Source organism: Macaca nemestrina, chromosome 12, assembly GCF_043159975.1.
Source record: "Macaca nemestrina isolate mMacNem1 chromosome 12, mMacNem.hap1, whole genome shotgun sequence".
In the NCBI taxonomy this organism is placed as follows: Eukaryota; Metazoa; Chordata; class Mammalia; order Primates; family Cercopithecidae; genus Macaca; species Macaca nemestrina.
In genome coordinates, this window is record NC_092136.1 from 48,328,767 (window position 1) to 48,344,113 (window position 15,347).

Here is a 15,347-nt window from a genome sequence, read left to right on the forward strand (position 1 = left end):
TTTAAATCCCTACTGCCTCTCTCTTTGTTTGCATTGGTCAGATGGTCCCTAGCACCTACAGGATGAATCTTTAAAGACTTGGCGCTCGTGCTCCCCTTTTCCAAATGAATTCAGTAAACACTCAAGTTCCTTCTCTCTGCAAGCCGAGAAGCGGGCAAAGAAGTGGATAGAGCCAGGCCTTCGTCCCAAAGAGCTCACAGTCCAGTAGGGGCCAGGACAGTGTCCCCTGAATGGCTGAGGGCATGATCTGTTCCTCCTCTTTGGTGACAGGGCATCAACCTGTCTGGTGGTCAGCGCCAGCGAATCAGTGTGGCCCGAGCCCTCTACCAGCATGCCAACGTCGTCTTCTTGGTGAGTGCACCAGCTGGCAGTTCCCTTGGGGTCCTGGTCTCTGGCTGCCTCCCAGGCCTAACCTTCACCTCCCCCCGACCCACCATCATCCAACAATCTCCCTCTCCAGGAGTAAACCCCTCCTGCCAGATATATTGCCTAATTATCCTAGTGATAGGGAAACTGAGGCAGGCAAGGAGCACACGAATGACCCATTGCAGACTTCAGATTGAGCTCTGCAGTAGCCAGTGAGGAGAGGCAAGCTGTAGTTACAGGCGGCCTGTCTGTGGGACAGCCCAACCCCTCAACACTTACGCAGCCCAACTATAAGAATGGCTGATACACGGAATGTGTGCTGCCACTTCCCATCTTATGCCCAGGACAGACATTGCTAATTGTTCACAGCATTATTTCCCATAGACCTTAACTCATCCTCAGAATCCTTCTCAACACAGCACTCCAGGTAACCACTAGCTATCAAACATGAGATAAAACTTATTCGCTATCTTTACGCTACTTTGTGTCAAGCTCTGTTGTGTCAGGTTTCTTGACTGACACTGAAGAATTCTAAGACCCAGTCCTTGGCCTCGAAGATTTAGAATCTGATAAGAGAGACAGAGCTCACCCAGTTCAAGAGGTCCAGCCCAGTTCAAAACCAAACTGTGCAGCATGAACTATGAGGAGGACTTGTCCAGGGAATCAACTGTGAGGGCTGGAGTAATCAGGGAGGGCTTCCTGGAGGAGAGCCTCAAAGGGAAAGCCGCTTAAACAGAAGGAAAGAGGGAGGCCATTTGCACAGGGAGTTGGAAGAAGGAAGCCCAAGTCTCTGATTCCAGCTTTATTCCCTCCCCTCTCCCTACACCACACGCACAAGCACTCCTTTACTAAAGACACTTCACAGTGGGAAGGTTCTTAGTGTCCGTTACCATCCGACACATGCACAGCATTTTACAAAGCATTGGTGTATTTGCGATCTCTTGTGAGATTTAAACAACCCTGCTAGAGAAAAGTGAGGCGGACATTTTATTTCAGCAAATGTTGATGAAGCGTCTACTCTGTGCCAGCCACAAGCACAAGAAGTCTCAGTTCTTGGGAGTGCCATAGTCAGCAATGGACAAACAACGATCAGATCTGGCTTTGCGCCAGTGTCACGGGAAGAGAGAGGAAGGAAGGGTAGGCGTGGGGGTCAGGACAGGACGCGGAGGAGCTGGTACTTAGGTGAGCGAAGGATGGGTAGGCGTTCACAAGACAGATAAAAAGCAGAACAGTGCTCCAGGCAGAGGAGCAGCTCAGGAGAGGGCCCAGACGGCAGGCTTCCTGGGAACCTGGAATGCAGAGTGCTGGGAAAGCACAGATGGCACATGAGTCTAGAAGGGAAAGTGAGAGGTTATAAAGCACTTGGAACACCAGCCCACAGGGTTTGACTTTAGAGATGATGGGGAGCTGTTGAAGGTCCAGGAGTCAGGCAGTGAAGTGATTAGATCCGTTTGAGAGTGATATCTGACAACTGCCCCATTTTAAGATAAGGTAACCAAGGCCCAGGGAAGTTGGGTGAGTTGTCCAAAGCCACACAGCTAACTAACTTCAGTCCCTAGACCAAAGTTGATAGAACTCTAATGGATTTTATACTCATTGTCACCCCTCCCCGCCATACCTGTCCCTACCCTCTACTCTCCTTCTCTCCCTTCTGCCCAGGATGACCCCTTCTCAGCTCTGGATATCCATCTGAGTGACCACTTGATGCAGGCTGGCATCCTTGAGCTTCTCCGGGACGACAAGAGGACAGTGGTCCTAGTGACCCACAAGCTACAGTACCTGCCCCATGCAGACTGGGTGAGGGGGAACAAGGGGGTCAGGCTACAGGGGCCAGGGCTGGGGAGGCTGTCAAGCATCTTGGCAGGAACCAATCAGTTGTCTTGGTAGCAATTGCTGAGGGCCACAAGGCATAAGAGGCCAGCACTGGATGACTTTATGCATGCTGGGCATCTCAGGGAGACCCTGTACAGGCCAGGGGTTTGGTGTCACCCAGACCCACAGGCACTCCCCATCCTGGCCTGGGCCCCAGTGATACACTCAAGGCTGGCACCAAGAAGTCTCAGGAATAATCACGCGCTCACTTCTCACCTTCTGATTCCTGCCCTTTTGATGACCCATCCCCCTGGCCACTGGGAGTGCCCATTTGGATGGAAAAGCCATCTTCCCACCCTATGACCTTCCCGGGGTGGATGGATGCACCACCCCGGGAATCATATGGGAAATATGGAACCAAACAATAGCAGTAGTAATAGAAACTTCAGGCTGGGTGCAGTGGCTCACACCTGTAATCCCAGCACTTTGGGAGGCCAAGGCAAGAGGTTCACTTGAGCCCAGGAGTTTAAGGCTGCGGTGAACCATGATCACGCCACTGCACTCCACTCCAGCCTGGGCGACGGAGTGAGACTTTGTCTCTGAAAACTTGAAAAAAAAAGAAAGAAAGAAAGAAGAAAGAAAAAGAAAAGAAAAGAAAGAAAGAAAGAAAGAAAGAAAGAAAGAAAGAAAGAAAGAAAGAAAGAAAGAAAGAAAGAAGGAAAGAAGGAAAGAAGGAAAGAAGGAAAGAAGGAAAGAAGGAAAGAAGGAAGGAAGGAAGGAAGGAAGGAAGGAAGGAAGGAAGGAAGGAAGGAAGGAAGGAAAGAAAGAAAGAAACTTTAATATTATCAATAGAGTCCAATGTTGTAAAACCCCTCATTAACTAAATTCCCATACTCATCGGTAGGTAGAAAATAATTACTTTTTGATTTGTTAGAAAGCATTTAATTTTTAAGAGGGAGATCATGTGACTTTTGAGATCTAGGTCCTGCCTACACCTATATAAATTTTCCTCTGAACAATAGCCAAAATTGAGGCCGTCTCTGAGCTTCAGGCCCGGGCCGAATGGCTCTGCTTATTTTCCCCAAGACCAATCTTCCTTCCACGTATAATGAGACCCGTCCAGTATAAAAAAGAACCAAAATCACCCAAAGAGAAAAGACCCAAAGACCCAAAGATTTAAATATATATACAGATACAGAAGGTTTGTTTCTGAGTTTCTGTAGTGACCCTGGCAATACCTTGTAGTTCAGGATAATCCTGAGGAACACAGAAGTGCTAGGTTCCTTGAGGAACCAGTGACCAGGACCCTCGAGCCCCTTGAATCCCAGCATAGGGTGGGAGGGGGTGAGGGCAGCAGGGGTGGGTGTCTGAATTAATGGCAGGTCTACGTGGTGGTGTCATCGAGTGTTCCAAATAAAAAGTTTTATTGAGCCGGGTGCAGTGGCTCATGCCTATAATTCCAGCACCTTGTGAGGCCAAGGTGGGTGGATTGCTTGAGCCCAGGAGTTCAAGATCAGCCTGGCATAACATGGTAAAACCCCGTCCCTACAAAAAAAAAAAAAATCAAAAAATTAGCCAGGTATGGTGGCGTGCACCTGTGGTCCCAGCTACTCAGGAAGCTGAGACAGGAGGATGGCTTGAGCCAGGAAGCAGAGATTGCAGTGAGCTGAGATGGTGTCACTGTACCCCAGCCTAGGCAACAGAGTGAGACCCTGTCTAAAAACAAACAAACAAACAAACAAACAAAAGATTTATTGATTCCAAAGAGGCATGGCCACACACACTTAGACCAGCAGGTGCTTTGCTAAGCCCTGATGGAGGCTGCCAGACCCGCCGTCAAGAGGAGCTAAGGGTAGTGTACAATGAGCCTGCATAGTGTATGACAGCTGCCATGGGTGGAGTCCTTGTGGGTAACAAGCCTGCCTGAGCAGGATGCACTAATTTGCTCTGCAAACCCAGCCATTGAGAATTGCCCCTCAGATGTACCGAACTCTAGGTCCTAGGAGTATGTTGGTGGGTCTAGGTTATCAATACCAGCCCACTTGCAGTGGATGAGCTGGAGGCCATTTGTAGTGAGGAAAGGGATGTGTCCACCTCCATCTCAGACTCCACATTTGAGGGATGTGACCACCATTCCTCCCCAGCCAGCCCCCAAACTAGGTTTGTTTCTGCCTTTCCAGATCATTGCCATGAAGGATGGCACCATCCAGAGGGAGGGTACCCTCAAGGACTTCCAGAGGTCTGAGTGCCAGCTCTTTGAGCACTGGAAGACCCTCATGAACCGGCAGGACCAAGAGCTGGAGAAGGTGGGTATATCCAGGGGTGGCCAAGCAGCCACCCCTGGATGCGAAGGTTCTGCTAGAACCTGAACTCATAAAGGTCTTCCTATCCTTACTGCCCCAGGAAGCCCCCTAAAGGGTAGATGTGGGAGCTGGGCATGAACTTGCTCCTACCAGAGAAGAGACAGTACCTGTGCCAGGTACCCAGGGCAGAATCAGGTGGGCACCTTTGCCTTATCCTGAGATAGTCAGATACTATTTAGTTGCAAAGTTTCAGAAAATCAACTCAAACTGGCAAAGAAAACTAAGCAAAGAAAACAAGAGGGAGTTAAGGATTTTTTGACCCGTGAAACCAAAAAGTCCAGGTGTGTCATAGCTTTAAGTGTGCTGGAGCCAGGTCGTCAGTGTCATCAGAAATCTGTTTCTCCCACCTCTTGGCTCTGCGGCCCTCAAAGTGGCTCCATTCTCATGGTATCAGTGAGGGCCAGCAGCAGTCTCAGGTTTACATTCTCCCAGCTCAACAACTCTGCCAGAAAAAAAGCGCCTCTTTCACCATAGTTCAGCAAAAGTTCCAGGGCTGAGTCTCATTTGTCCAGTTTGCTCATGTGCCCACCCCTGAACAAATCACTGTGGCCAGGGATGTGGAATATGAGGATTGGCCTGTCCTGAGTCATGTGCCCACTTTGGGAGCCAGACCCACCTGAATCACAGAGACTAAAAATAGGGGAAGAGTGGTTCCCCACAGGGATATGGGGGTGCTATTATCTCATGAAGGGGAAGGACTAAATCCTGGCAAGATGAATGTGTGTCTGTCTGCTCCTCCCTCAGGCAGGGACAATGTGGAAACCTGACATTGGTCATCACTAGGGTAGTTATGCCTTAACTTCCCCTTCCCCCACCAACCATATACCCTGAAGGCATTGGTCAGGCCACATCTGTCTTATAGGAGACTGTCACAGAGAGAAAAGCCACAGAGCCACCCCAGGGTCTATCTCGTACCATGTCCTCGAGGGATGGCCTTCTGCAGGATGAGGAAGAGGAGGAAGGTACAGGCGATGGGACTGGGAGTGAAATTATGGCCTGAGGTCTGATCAGCCACAGAAAGGCTAAGGTTTGGGGTTCTGGGTGTGGTGCAGTAGTGTGCCTTTGATTAAGTGGCTTCCCTCTGTGTGCCTCCGTTGTCCCCTCTGTAAGTGGGGATAAAACGCCCCTGATTCACCCTCAGAGGGATGGAAATGTGTAGCCACAGAGTGGGTTCTTGCGGCCTGCAGAGGAGGCAGCTGAGAGCGATGAGGACGACAACTTGTCGTCTGTGCTGCACCAGCGTGCCGAGATCCCATGGCAAGCCTGCGCAAAGTACCTGTCCTCTGCCGGCATCCTGCTCCTGTCGCTGCTGGTCTTCTCACAGCTGCTCAAGCACATGGTCCTGGTGGCCATTGACTACTGGCTGGCCAAGTGGACCGACAGCGCCCTGACCCTGACCCCTGCAGCCAGGAACTGCTCCCTCAGCCAGGTGTGACCGGTGGCCCGTGGCAGAGACTGGGAGTGGGGGTGGGGGAAGGGCTGAGCCCATGGGCACCCCAGAACCCCAGCTCACTCTCTGCCTGTGAAGGAGTGCTCCCTCGACCAGACTGTCTACGCCATGGTGTTCACGGTGCTCTGCAGCCTGGGCATCGTGCTGTGCCTCGTCACGTCTGTCACTGTGGAATGGACAGGGCTGAAGGTGGCCAAGAGGCTGCACCGCAGCCTGCTGAACCGGATCATCCTAGCCCCTATGAGGTACCCCTCTCCCCTGGCCAGGCTGAGGCTGTGAGCAAGTCACTGTTCTCTGAGCCTTAGTCTTCCCATCTATAAAATGGGTATATACAACTTCTGTCACAAGCTTGTGGAGGTGACTCAAGGAGACAGTGTGTGTAAAAGTGCCCTCCTTGTGCAAGAAGCAGGGAGAAACTGGCATTTACTCAGCCAGATACTGTGACAGGCATTGTGTGTGGTTAGCTCATCTAATTGTCACCATGGCCCTTTAAAGAGAGCGTCTGCACGTCCAGGTAAAGATTGGTTTCTCCTCCCTAAGCAGGTGTAATTTGCCCATCCCCACCCATGAGTTCAGCTCCCTACCCTCCCCTCCCTCTCTCTCCCTCAGCCAGCCTCAGGTTTTGACACTGGGGGAACAGGTAGCTGTTCTATTAATAATTTCCTGTAATGGGATGGATAAAAATCTCAAAGTCCACTTGATGTCAAAGAGGTTTAAAGTTGTCACTGCCCAATTGGTTGGCCAACTTGGTTTAAAAACACAACAGGCCAACAGGTTTTCTGGCCCCTTGTCAAGGCTAGACCTCACTGTCTAACTGCACTTTTCACTTTCCAGCCTCATGAGTTTTCCGTGGCCCACAGATATGGCCGCCGAGTTTACTGACTCTGTTTGCCCCAGCTCTGTAATTCTGAAACTCCCTGGTTGGGGTTGGGCTGACTCTGGGTCAGCCAACCAGCAGGCTGTCCCCAGGACCCTGTTCCCCTTGGCAGGTTGTCCCTCTGGAGAGGACTCTGTGTCCCAGGAGGACAGCTGCTGAGTCAGGCTGAGCCGGCAGCTGAGAAAAGCGGCAGTGGTCAGATGGGCTTGAGAACCTGAGAGGCTAATGAAAGGCCAGCGCCCCTTTGGGCAGCTGCAGGAATTCACGGGGATACAGGCCAGATATCTACAAATTGGCAGAGGACGCCAGACCCATGAATGACTCCAAAGACACTTACATGAAATAAGTAACTATCTCATTCAGTAAACAGGAAGTAAATCAATGGACAAATGAGTAACTCTTCCTCTGACTGCCTCTTAGGTTTTTTGAGACCACGCCCCTTGGGAGCATCCTGAACAGATTTTCATCCGACTGTAACACCATCGACCAGGTACAGAGGATGGTGCCACACTTTCTCCCTGTCCAGAGACACCCCGGACCCCTGGGGGCTTCTCCTGTCTGAGGCTGGGTTCCCCAGATCAGGTGATCACAGCCCTCCGGGAGGAAGCCAGTGTCCCTGATCTGATTATAATGCTGCCTCAGGGCTGGGGCCTCCCCGGTGGGAGCCTCATAATAAGGCTGAGGGAAACCAGATCCCTTTATCTTCCACCAGAGATCCCACTGGCTCTCTCTAGTAAAGTTCCAGCATATTCTGAACCAAGGTCGCTGACTGTATGGAGAATATTCATTTTTGATTCAGCCTGTGTTCTTTATTTACCATCATACTAGATGGTATGAAAACAAAATCTTGATTCCTGCCTCAGGGAGTCTACCTTGTAGCTGGAAAGATAAGATGTGTGCCTATAATAAAGTGAGAGCAAGTCCGGGCTCAGTGCCTCACTCCTGTAACCCCAACACTTTGGTAGGCGGAGGCAGGCGGATCACTTGAGGCCAGGTGTTCAAGACCAGCCTGGCCAACATGATGAAATCCCTTCTCTACTAAAAATACAAAAATATTAGTCAGGTGTGTTGGCAGGCACCTGTAATCCCAACTACTTGGGAAGCTGAGGCAGGAGAATCATTTGAACCCGAGAGGCAGGGGCTGCAGTGAGCTGAGATTACGCTGCTACATCTAGTCTGGGCAACAGTGAGACTCGGTCTCAGAAAAATAAAGGATCAAAAAATAAAGTGAGAGCAAAACATGATGGCCGGTAGCACTCTAAACACAGTTAATACCAAAACTTACCTCACTCTCTCCCCCTCGTCTCCCTCAGCACATCCCATCCACACTGGAGTGCCTGAGCCGCTCTACCCTGCTCTGTGTCTCAGCCCTGGCCGTCATCTCCTATGTCACACCTGTGTTCCTCGTGGCCCTCTTGCCCCTGGCCATCGTGTGCTACTTCATCCAGAAGTACTTCCGGGTGGCGTCCAGGTGATGGCCTCAGGGGTGATGGGTGGGAGGTGCTTTGCAATGTGCAGTTTGCTAGACTCATCGTTATAGAAGTAGTAGGGTCATGTTCCCTCCAAAAAATAAAAGCAAAAAACAGAAATGAAGGAAATAGAAATATCCACATTTTATTCCACTACCCTAGTATAATAGTCTGCCAACACACTCACACACTGAGGTTGACATCTGAATTATTTCCTTGGGAGATATGGTCAGGACTGGAATTGCTAGGTCATGATAAATGCACATTTTATGCCCTTCATTCATTTTGCCAACTTGCTTCCCAGGAGGGTTGCATCATTCTAGTGGTCAGGCTGATTGCCAGTGCATGAAATCGGAGGGTACCTGATTGAAGCACTGTTACGATAACATCTCCCAGCACATGTGAGTCCAGAGTGTAGCTGTAAGCCTTGACTTGAGGGAGCCTCTCACAGCCATTCTCATGGATCACATTTGCCCTCATGAGCTTTGGATCCATTCACACGTCTTTCCTCATCAAAATTTTCTAAGAATGTTCTCTAGGGAGTTCTTTCTGAGAGTGATTCTGCTAAAGTCATAGATTCAAAGAATTGTGGAAAAAAAATTAAAGAACCTCTAGGCCAGTGTTTCTCAAAGTGCCAATTACAACCCATCAGTGGGTCATGAAATCAGTATCATGGATCACAACCAGCATTTTTAAAAAAATGAAATAGAACAGAAAACATCAGACTGTATTCATAGAGTAACAGCAAACTTTGCCTCATGAAACCTTTGTTTTGGTCATGTAGGTGTGTGAGTACTGACTTGTGAGATAAAATATATTTCTGACTGCAGGTTGTGGTCAGAAAGGTTAAGTACCTTTCCCAAGGGCATATAGTTGGCTAGAAACTAGAGTCGAGACACTTATTAGCAATAATAAATAATAAAATTTAGATGCATTTTGGCCACAATTACCTGTCCCAAAGGATCCACATTTGTATAAATAGCTTTTTGCTTGGATGATCCAGAATGGCCCGACACCCACACGAGCAACATAGCTTGTTGACACTCATAAAATTACAGTGGCTTTCAAAGTGCTGCACAAGCTATTCTACAAAGCTCATTTCTTCTGCCAGAGAAAAGCCCTGTCTCTCTGGCACCCACTCTGACCCTGGAGATGGTTTTTCAGGGAAATCAACTTCCTGCATCCCAAATTGGCCTCCCTGTCACTAATGTGCTTGTCAAAGTGCAGCTTTGGGGAGCAGGAGGCAATTCTGCTGCCATGGAAACCTCTGGCCTTACCCCAAGATGAAACCTATCATTTCATCACATCACTGGCCAGGGTCTAAAGAGCTCCTTGATGGGGTAAGTGGAAGACGGGGTTGAATGCTTTGAGTTTGGTCTTCCGTTCCTTTGGCCAGCTGTCTCAAGGTTCAGCATGTTCACCTGTAAAATGGAACTAACACTGCCTGCCCAGCCTTAGCTCAGCTCGAGGCTGTGCACAGAAGTACAGGGACAGATGGCCACCTGGGGTGGACAATACTCAGGAAAGCAGTAACTATGCCCCACTTCAGGCTGTGTGTAAGCATTGTACATAAACGATCTCATTCAGTGCTCACAACAGCTTGATGGGCTGGAGTCACTGTCTTCCCCCTTCACGGGTAAGAAGCTGAGGCCTGGAGAGGTGAGGCCGTTCATCCACACAGCAGTAGCAGGTGGAGCTAGGCTTCAAGTCCAGGCCGAGCCCTGAGCCTGCCCTCTTAACTATTCCACTCTGTTCCCCACCATAGGGACCTGCAGCAGCTGGATGACACCACCCAGCTTCCACTGCTCTCGCACTTTGCTGAAACCGTGGAAGGGCTCACCACCATCCGGGCCTTCAGGTACGAGTCCACATTCCCCCAAGGTAGGAGTGGAACAGGGGTGGGGCCAGGGGCACAGGCCATGAGATTTGATTCTCAGGGCTCCATTAGGAAGGCCAAGGACATGTCTCTCTCAAGCCACCTCAGGCCCCAAGGCCCAAGGGATATCCACCAGCAGGGACAGGCCAGGTGGGCTCCCACTGAATGTTCTAGAGAGGAAAATTCCAGCTCTGTAGACAAGCCCAGGGCCTCTATGAGGCAGAGCATGAAAAGAAACAAAGCTGGGACAAGTCTTCATGTATCAATGCTAGAAAGGGCCTTAGGTGCAGGCCACCGTGAGCCCTTCTTTTATTAAGGAGCTCCTGTGTGCAAAACACTATGTTCAATACTGTACAGGCCAATCCCACTCATTCTGCACTGCAACCCTTGGTGCTGAGAATGGTCATTTCCACTGCACAGATAAGGAAACTGAGGTGCAGAGATGTTCTATACCCGTTCTTTGTAAGGTACCGCAAAGCCCAGACTTGAACGTATTTGCTCATGCAACTAACATTTACTGAGCCCTGACCATGTGCAAAGCCCCATGCCAGGCACTAAAAAGATGAGTCAAATGAGCCACTGCCCTGCAGGCATTTACAGCCCAGACTTTGGGCAGGCCAGGATAAACCCATGTGACACGTACTCTGAAAAAAGCGGATTCAAGGGCTATGGGAGCATAGGAGAGAGACAGTCAGGGAAGGTTTTTGTAGAGGAGGTGTCATCAGAACTAGGACTCAAAGGAGGGGCAGGAGTTCACCAGGCTGGAGGAATTCCTGAAAACTTCAGTGCCCCTACCATCCTCTCGCTATCCTGAGTGGTGATGTTGAGGTGGACAGGAGCATCTGAGGCTGCCTGGCAAGTGGAGGAAGCTGTTGTTCCCCACTCCCCAAGGGTCTGTCTGATCTCCTGGGGCATCTCTCTTTTAGTGAGGCAGGCCAGAGACCCCTGACACACATAGTTGGGCTCTTTTCTCATCTTCACCCAGAGAGTGATAATAGGTTATTTTTAGGGTGGCACAGCTGCACGAAGTGTGACAGTAACCATGAGACATCAAGCCCTGTGTCCAGGAGTAACCCTAGGGCACAAGGGCCAGCCAAGGGCCCAGAGAGGCTTACATCTCCTCCGCCAACCCCTGAAGTCCAGCTTTAGCCCTGGAAAGGTACCCAGGCCCCTCTGCCCACTCCCTGAAGCACCTAGGGCCAGTGGAAAGCCACCTCTTAGGGATCTTGTCTAGGTAAAGAAGAGCAGGACAAAGCTCTGCCCTGGCCTTGGCGCTGCTCCCTGGACATCCCTCGCCCCTGGACAAGACCGTGCTGTGTCTTCCACAAAGAAGTTCTCTGGGGACTGGATTATGACTCTATAGTCTCCTCCCAGTCTCCTCTTCTCAAGCGTGAACTTCTCCCATTCCTTCACTTCCAGGTCCCTCCACATTACTGAGCCTAGCCTTTGCTCTAAGTTTTGATGATTTCCCTCTTTAAATTGGTGTCTCAGAGGGCCCTGGGGTAGAGAGATGGTGACTCTTCTAAAGTGGGCCAGATCTCCTTGTATGCAGATCCCAGCTTCCAGTAAGCAGCCTCCTATCGGGCCAAACCTGTGGTCAGCCAGAGCCACTGCTACCCAGTGAGGTCTTCCACACCCTACTGATACAGTGAATGAGTTTTAAATTTGAATGAAAGGCTTTTTAATCAACCCTGTACATGTTTAATGCATTGGCTTTAACCCAGCAGCCTGTTGAGAGCTATTACCATTTATTGATTGCCCACTTACTGCGTGCCAGGCACCGTGCTAAGTGTTGTATGTGCGTTATTACATTTAATCCTCACAAGAACCGCATAACATCGGTACGAGTCACCACATTCTTCAGACGCAGAAACGAGACCCAGAGAGGCTGGGTAATCAAACCAAGGTCACACAGACTGCGGGGGCTGGCGCTGAGCTTGGAACTCAGGTTTGCCTGACCTTCTGGGCTTTCCTAAGAGACCTCATTTTTTCCCAAAAGAGTTTCAAGAGTGCCCAGCACTGGGCTCAGTGGTGGGCTTGGCGGTTATTTTCGTTCATATAGGAACTTTCACTTCCCCATTTTATTCATGAGAAAACTGAGTCTCAATCCTGACACACAGCCAGGAAGTTGTGACATTCAGGCTCCAACCTGGGTTTACATGGCTGCGAGGCTGGGGCTCTTTTCCAGTCCTCAGACACACTGTCACATGCCTGTGGCAGAAGCTCCCATCTCATACTTGCCGACCCTCAACTCACACAGTCCTGAGACCCACATACGCTGAGTGCCTCACACTCCTATAACGTGCACGTGCCCTGATGCACACACATCTTCAACGCGCACTTACTCGAACCCTTCAGGCATGGTTTCACACTCGCCTCAGACAGGTCACCCTCCCACACATCTCCACCCTGGAGGTATGCAGGAGCAATGCTCTCTCCCACCGCAGAGCCTCCCTTCACTCCCCTCAGACACATGCCCTCTCTCCACCCAGAGACAATCAAAGCTGAACAAACACCTTCCAGGAGTGAAAAGCAAATGCCCAGTGAGATACGTCTTGGGTGCCTTTGTGTCCTCTAAGTTTGGTCCTATCAAACCAGCGATGATGAGACAGTTTTTCTTTCATTCCTTCCTCCATCATCAAACAAGTGCTCCTGCATCTCCTATGTCAGCAAGGTCTGAGGGAAGTGGCCAAGGAGAGTGATGACCGCAGCCCAGGCTGGTCAGAGGGAGGAGGCAGGTCCATGCACAGCAACTCAGGGAAAACATGATGAGGACTCAAGGATGAGAAAGATGCCTCCAGAGTTCCCTGTACAGAGAGATTTCATCTATTTCAGAGGGTCGGGGGAGTGCCATGCATTCATCCAACAAATATTTATTGATAGTGCCAGGCACTGGGATACATTGGTGAATCAAACAGACATGGCCTCCATCTTCATGGAATTTACAGTCTATTGAGGGAGATGATTATAAACAGCTAGAGAAATGCATGTACAACAGATACTGTGGAGCAAACAGGTTGCAGAGAATAATAGAGGAAACCTACTTTATAGTAAGGTAGTGGCCAGGAAGAGCCTCTCTGAGGAGGCAGCATTTAAGGTAAGGCCTGAAGCTTGAGTTGAGCCAGCCTTATGAAGAGCAAGGGTGAAAGCCTTCCAGGCAAAGGGAATAGTGTATGCAAAGGCTCTGGGGTAGGGAAGACTTTAGTATTGTCACAGAGCTTTTAAAAGGCTGACTGGGTGCAGCATAGTGTGTGGGGTATTTGTGGCAGGAATTAGGTTGGCAGGAGGGGGTTCTTCATCCTATAAGCAGTGGGAGGTCATTAATTTTTTTTTTTTTTTTTTTTTTTTTTTTTTTTTTTTTGAGGCAGAGTCTCACTCTGTCACCCACGCTGGAGTGCAGTGGTGATCTCGGCTCACTGCAACCTCCACCTCCTGGGTTCAAGCGATTATCCTGCCTCAGCCTCCCAAGTAGCTGGGATTACAGGTGTGCACCACCATACTCAGCTAATTTTTGTATTATTACTAGAGACAGAGTTTCACCATGTTGGCCAGGCTGGTCTTGAACTCTTGACTCAGGTGATCCGCCCGCCTCAGCCTCTCAAAGGGCTGGGATTACAGGGGTGAGCCACCGCGTCTGGCCGGAGGTCATTAATATTCTAAGCAGTGGGGAGAGGACACGGTTTGCGATTTACATAGATTAAGCCAGCCACTGTGTGGAGCGTGAACTGTAGGGAGACAGCAGGTAGACGTATTCAGGAAGCTCATGCAGTAGTCCAGGTAAGAGTTTGTGGTGGGCGGGAAGCAGGATAGAGGGGGAGGGAGGCAAGGACTCTTTTGGAGATAGACATAAGAGGACTTGCCAAGGGGCTGAATGTGAATCCAGGTGATTCCTGGGTGAGAAACCAGGTAAAGGGAGGTGCTCCTTATTATAACGGGAAAGACCTAGAGAAAATGGGTCTTGGGGTGAAAACAAGAGTTTGGAGGAGGTAGGGACTCTGGACAGGTTTGAATAAGCAGAAAGGAGCAGGGCGGACATTCCAGGGGGGATGAAGTGGCCACGGTGGCATGTCTGGGGACTGGAGAGGCCCTGGTGTCTCCCTCTGCAGGTAGGGAGACTCCTAGGAGCTATGTGGACCAACACTGTTCCCTTAGGAGTTTCTCATTCTCCCTCCAGGTACGAGGCCCTGTTCCAGCAGAAGCTTCTCGAATACACAGACTCCAACAACATTGCTTCCCTCTTCCTCACGGCTGCCAACAGATGGCTGGAAGTCCGAATGGCAAGTGCTATTCCCCCCTACCCTGGCCCCCGCAGAGGGCTTCTGATAGCAGGGTGGGGCCAGAGCAAGAGCACACAGGGACCCAGGGATGAAAGAGAGGATAGGATACCAGATCGTGTGGACACCAAGCCTTCCTCCTTCCTCCAGCCCTGGTGGTCCTCCTAGTGTCTAGCCTGTGCTCCTTTTCCCCATATCACTGCCTGGAGGCTTGTGTATCTGAGGTGTGTGCCAGTGGCTAGAATAATTGTGAATGTGTATCTGCAATGGGTCATATGACACCCACGTTGTGTGTGTTTGTGGGCCTGCTGAGGTGTGTGTGTTAAAGGGTGTGCAGGGGCTGGGGGGTGGGGGAGCATGAGCTTGTGGGACATGTTGCCTCCTGGGGCTCCAGTCTTTGCAGCCCTTGTGTATGTCTGATGATGTGTGCGTGAGTTGCAGGGTTGGGGTGGAGGTCTTGCTGAGCTGCTCTCTGCTCCAAAAGGGAGTGAGGTGGAACAGGGGCCTGTGGCTCCAACCCCCAAACGCCCAGGCCAGCTCCTCTCCCTCCGCAGGAGTACATCGGTGCATGTGTGGTGCTCATCGCGGCCGTGACCTCCATCTCCAACTCCCTGCACCGGGAGCTCTCTGCTGGCCTGGTGGGCCTGGGCCTCACCTATGCCCTAATGGTGAGCGGCAGTGGGCTAGGGCAGAGGAGGGGTCAGACGCCAGCACTCCTGGAGCATCTTCCCCACTGGAGACATGAGACACCCCCAGGCCTTACCCCAAGCTCATTTGCATCTGATGCCCGAGGGACAGTGGGCAGGAAGGCTGACCGGCCAGCCCCAGGCCCCAGACAGGTGGAGGGTGGGGAGCCACAT

General features: G+C 50.7%; 1 protein-coding gene across 10 annotated transcripts in view; it reads left to right on the top strand.

Annotated features, from left to right (window-relative positions):
* Positions 1-15,347, top strand: part of LOC105486959 (ATP binding cassette subfamily C member 8) — an 84,223-nt gene that overhangs the window by 64,284 nt on the left and 4,592 nt on the right. For all 10 annotated transcript variants that reach the window (XM_071075022.1, XM_011750153.3, XM_011750147.3 and 7 more), the window contains 11 exons: positions 271-351; positions 2,026-2,163; positions 4,359-4,484; positions 5,404-5,503; positions 5,729-5,970; positions 6,070-6,236; positions 7,289-7,358; positions 8,182-8,339; positions 10,103-10,195; positions 14,388-14,490; positions 15,042-15,155. In XM_071075022.1, the coding sequence (XP_070931123.1) occupies positions 271-351; positions 2,026-2,163; positions 4,359-4,484; positions 5,404-5,503; positions 5,729-5,970; positions 6,070-6,236; positions 7,289-7,358; positions 8,182-8,339; positions 10,103-10,195; positions 14,388-14,490; positions 15,042-15,155 (1,392 nt within the window). The remainder of the gene's footprint in view (positions 1-270; positions 352-2,025; positions 2,164-4,358; positions 4,485-5,403; positions 5,504-5,728; positions 5,971-6,069; positions 6,237-7,288; positions 7,359-8,181; positions 8,340-10,102; positions 10,196-14,387; positions 14,491-15,041; positions 15,156-15,347) is intronic.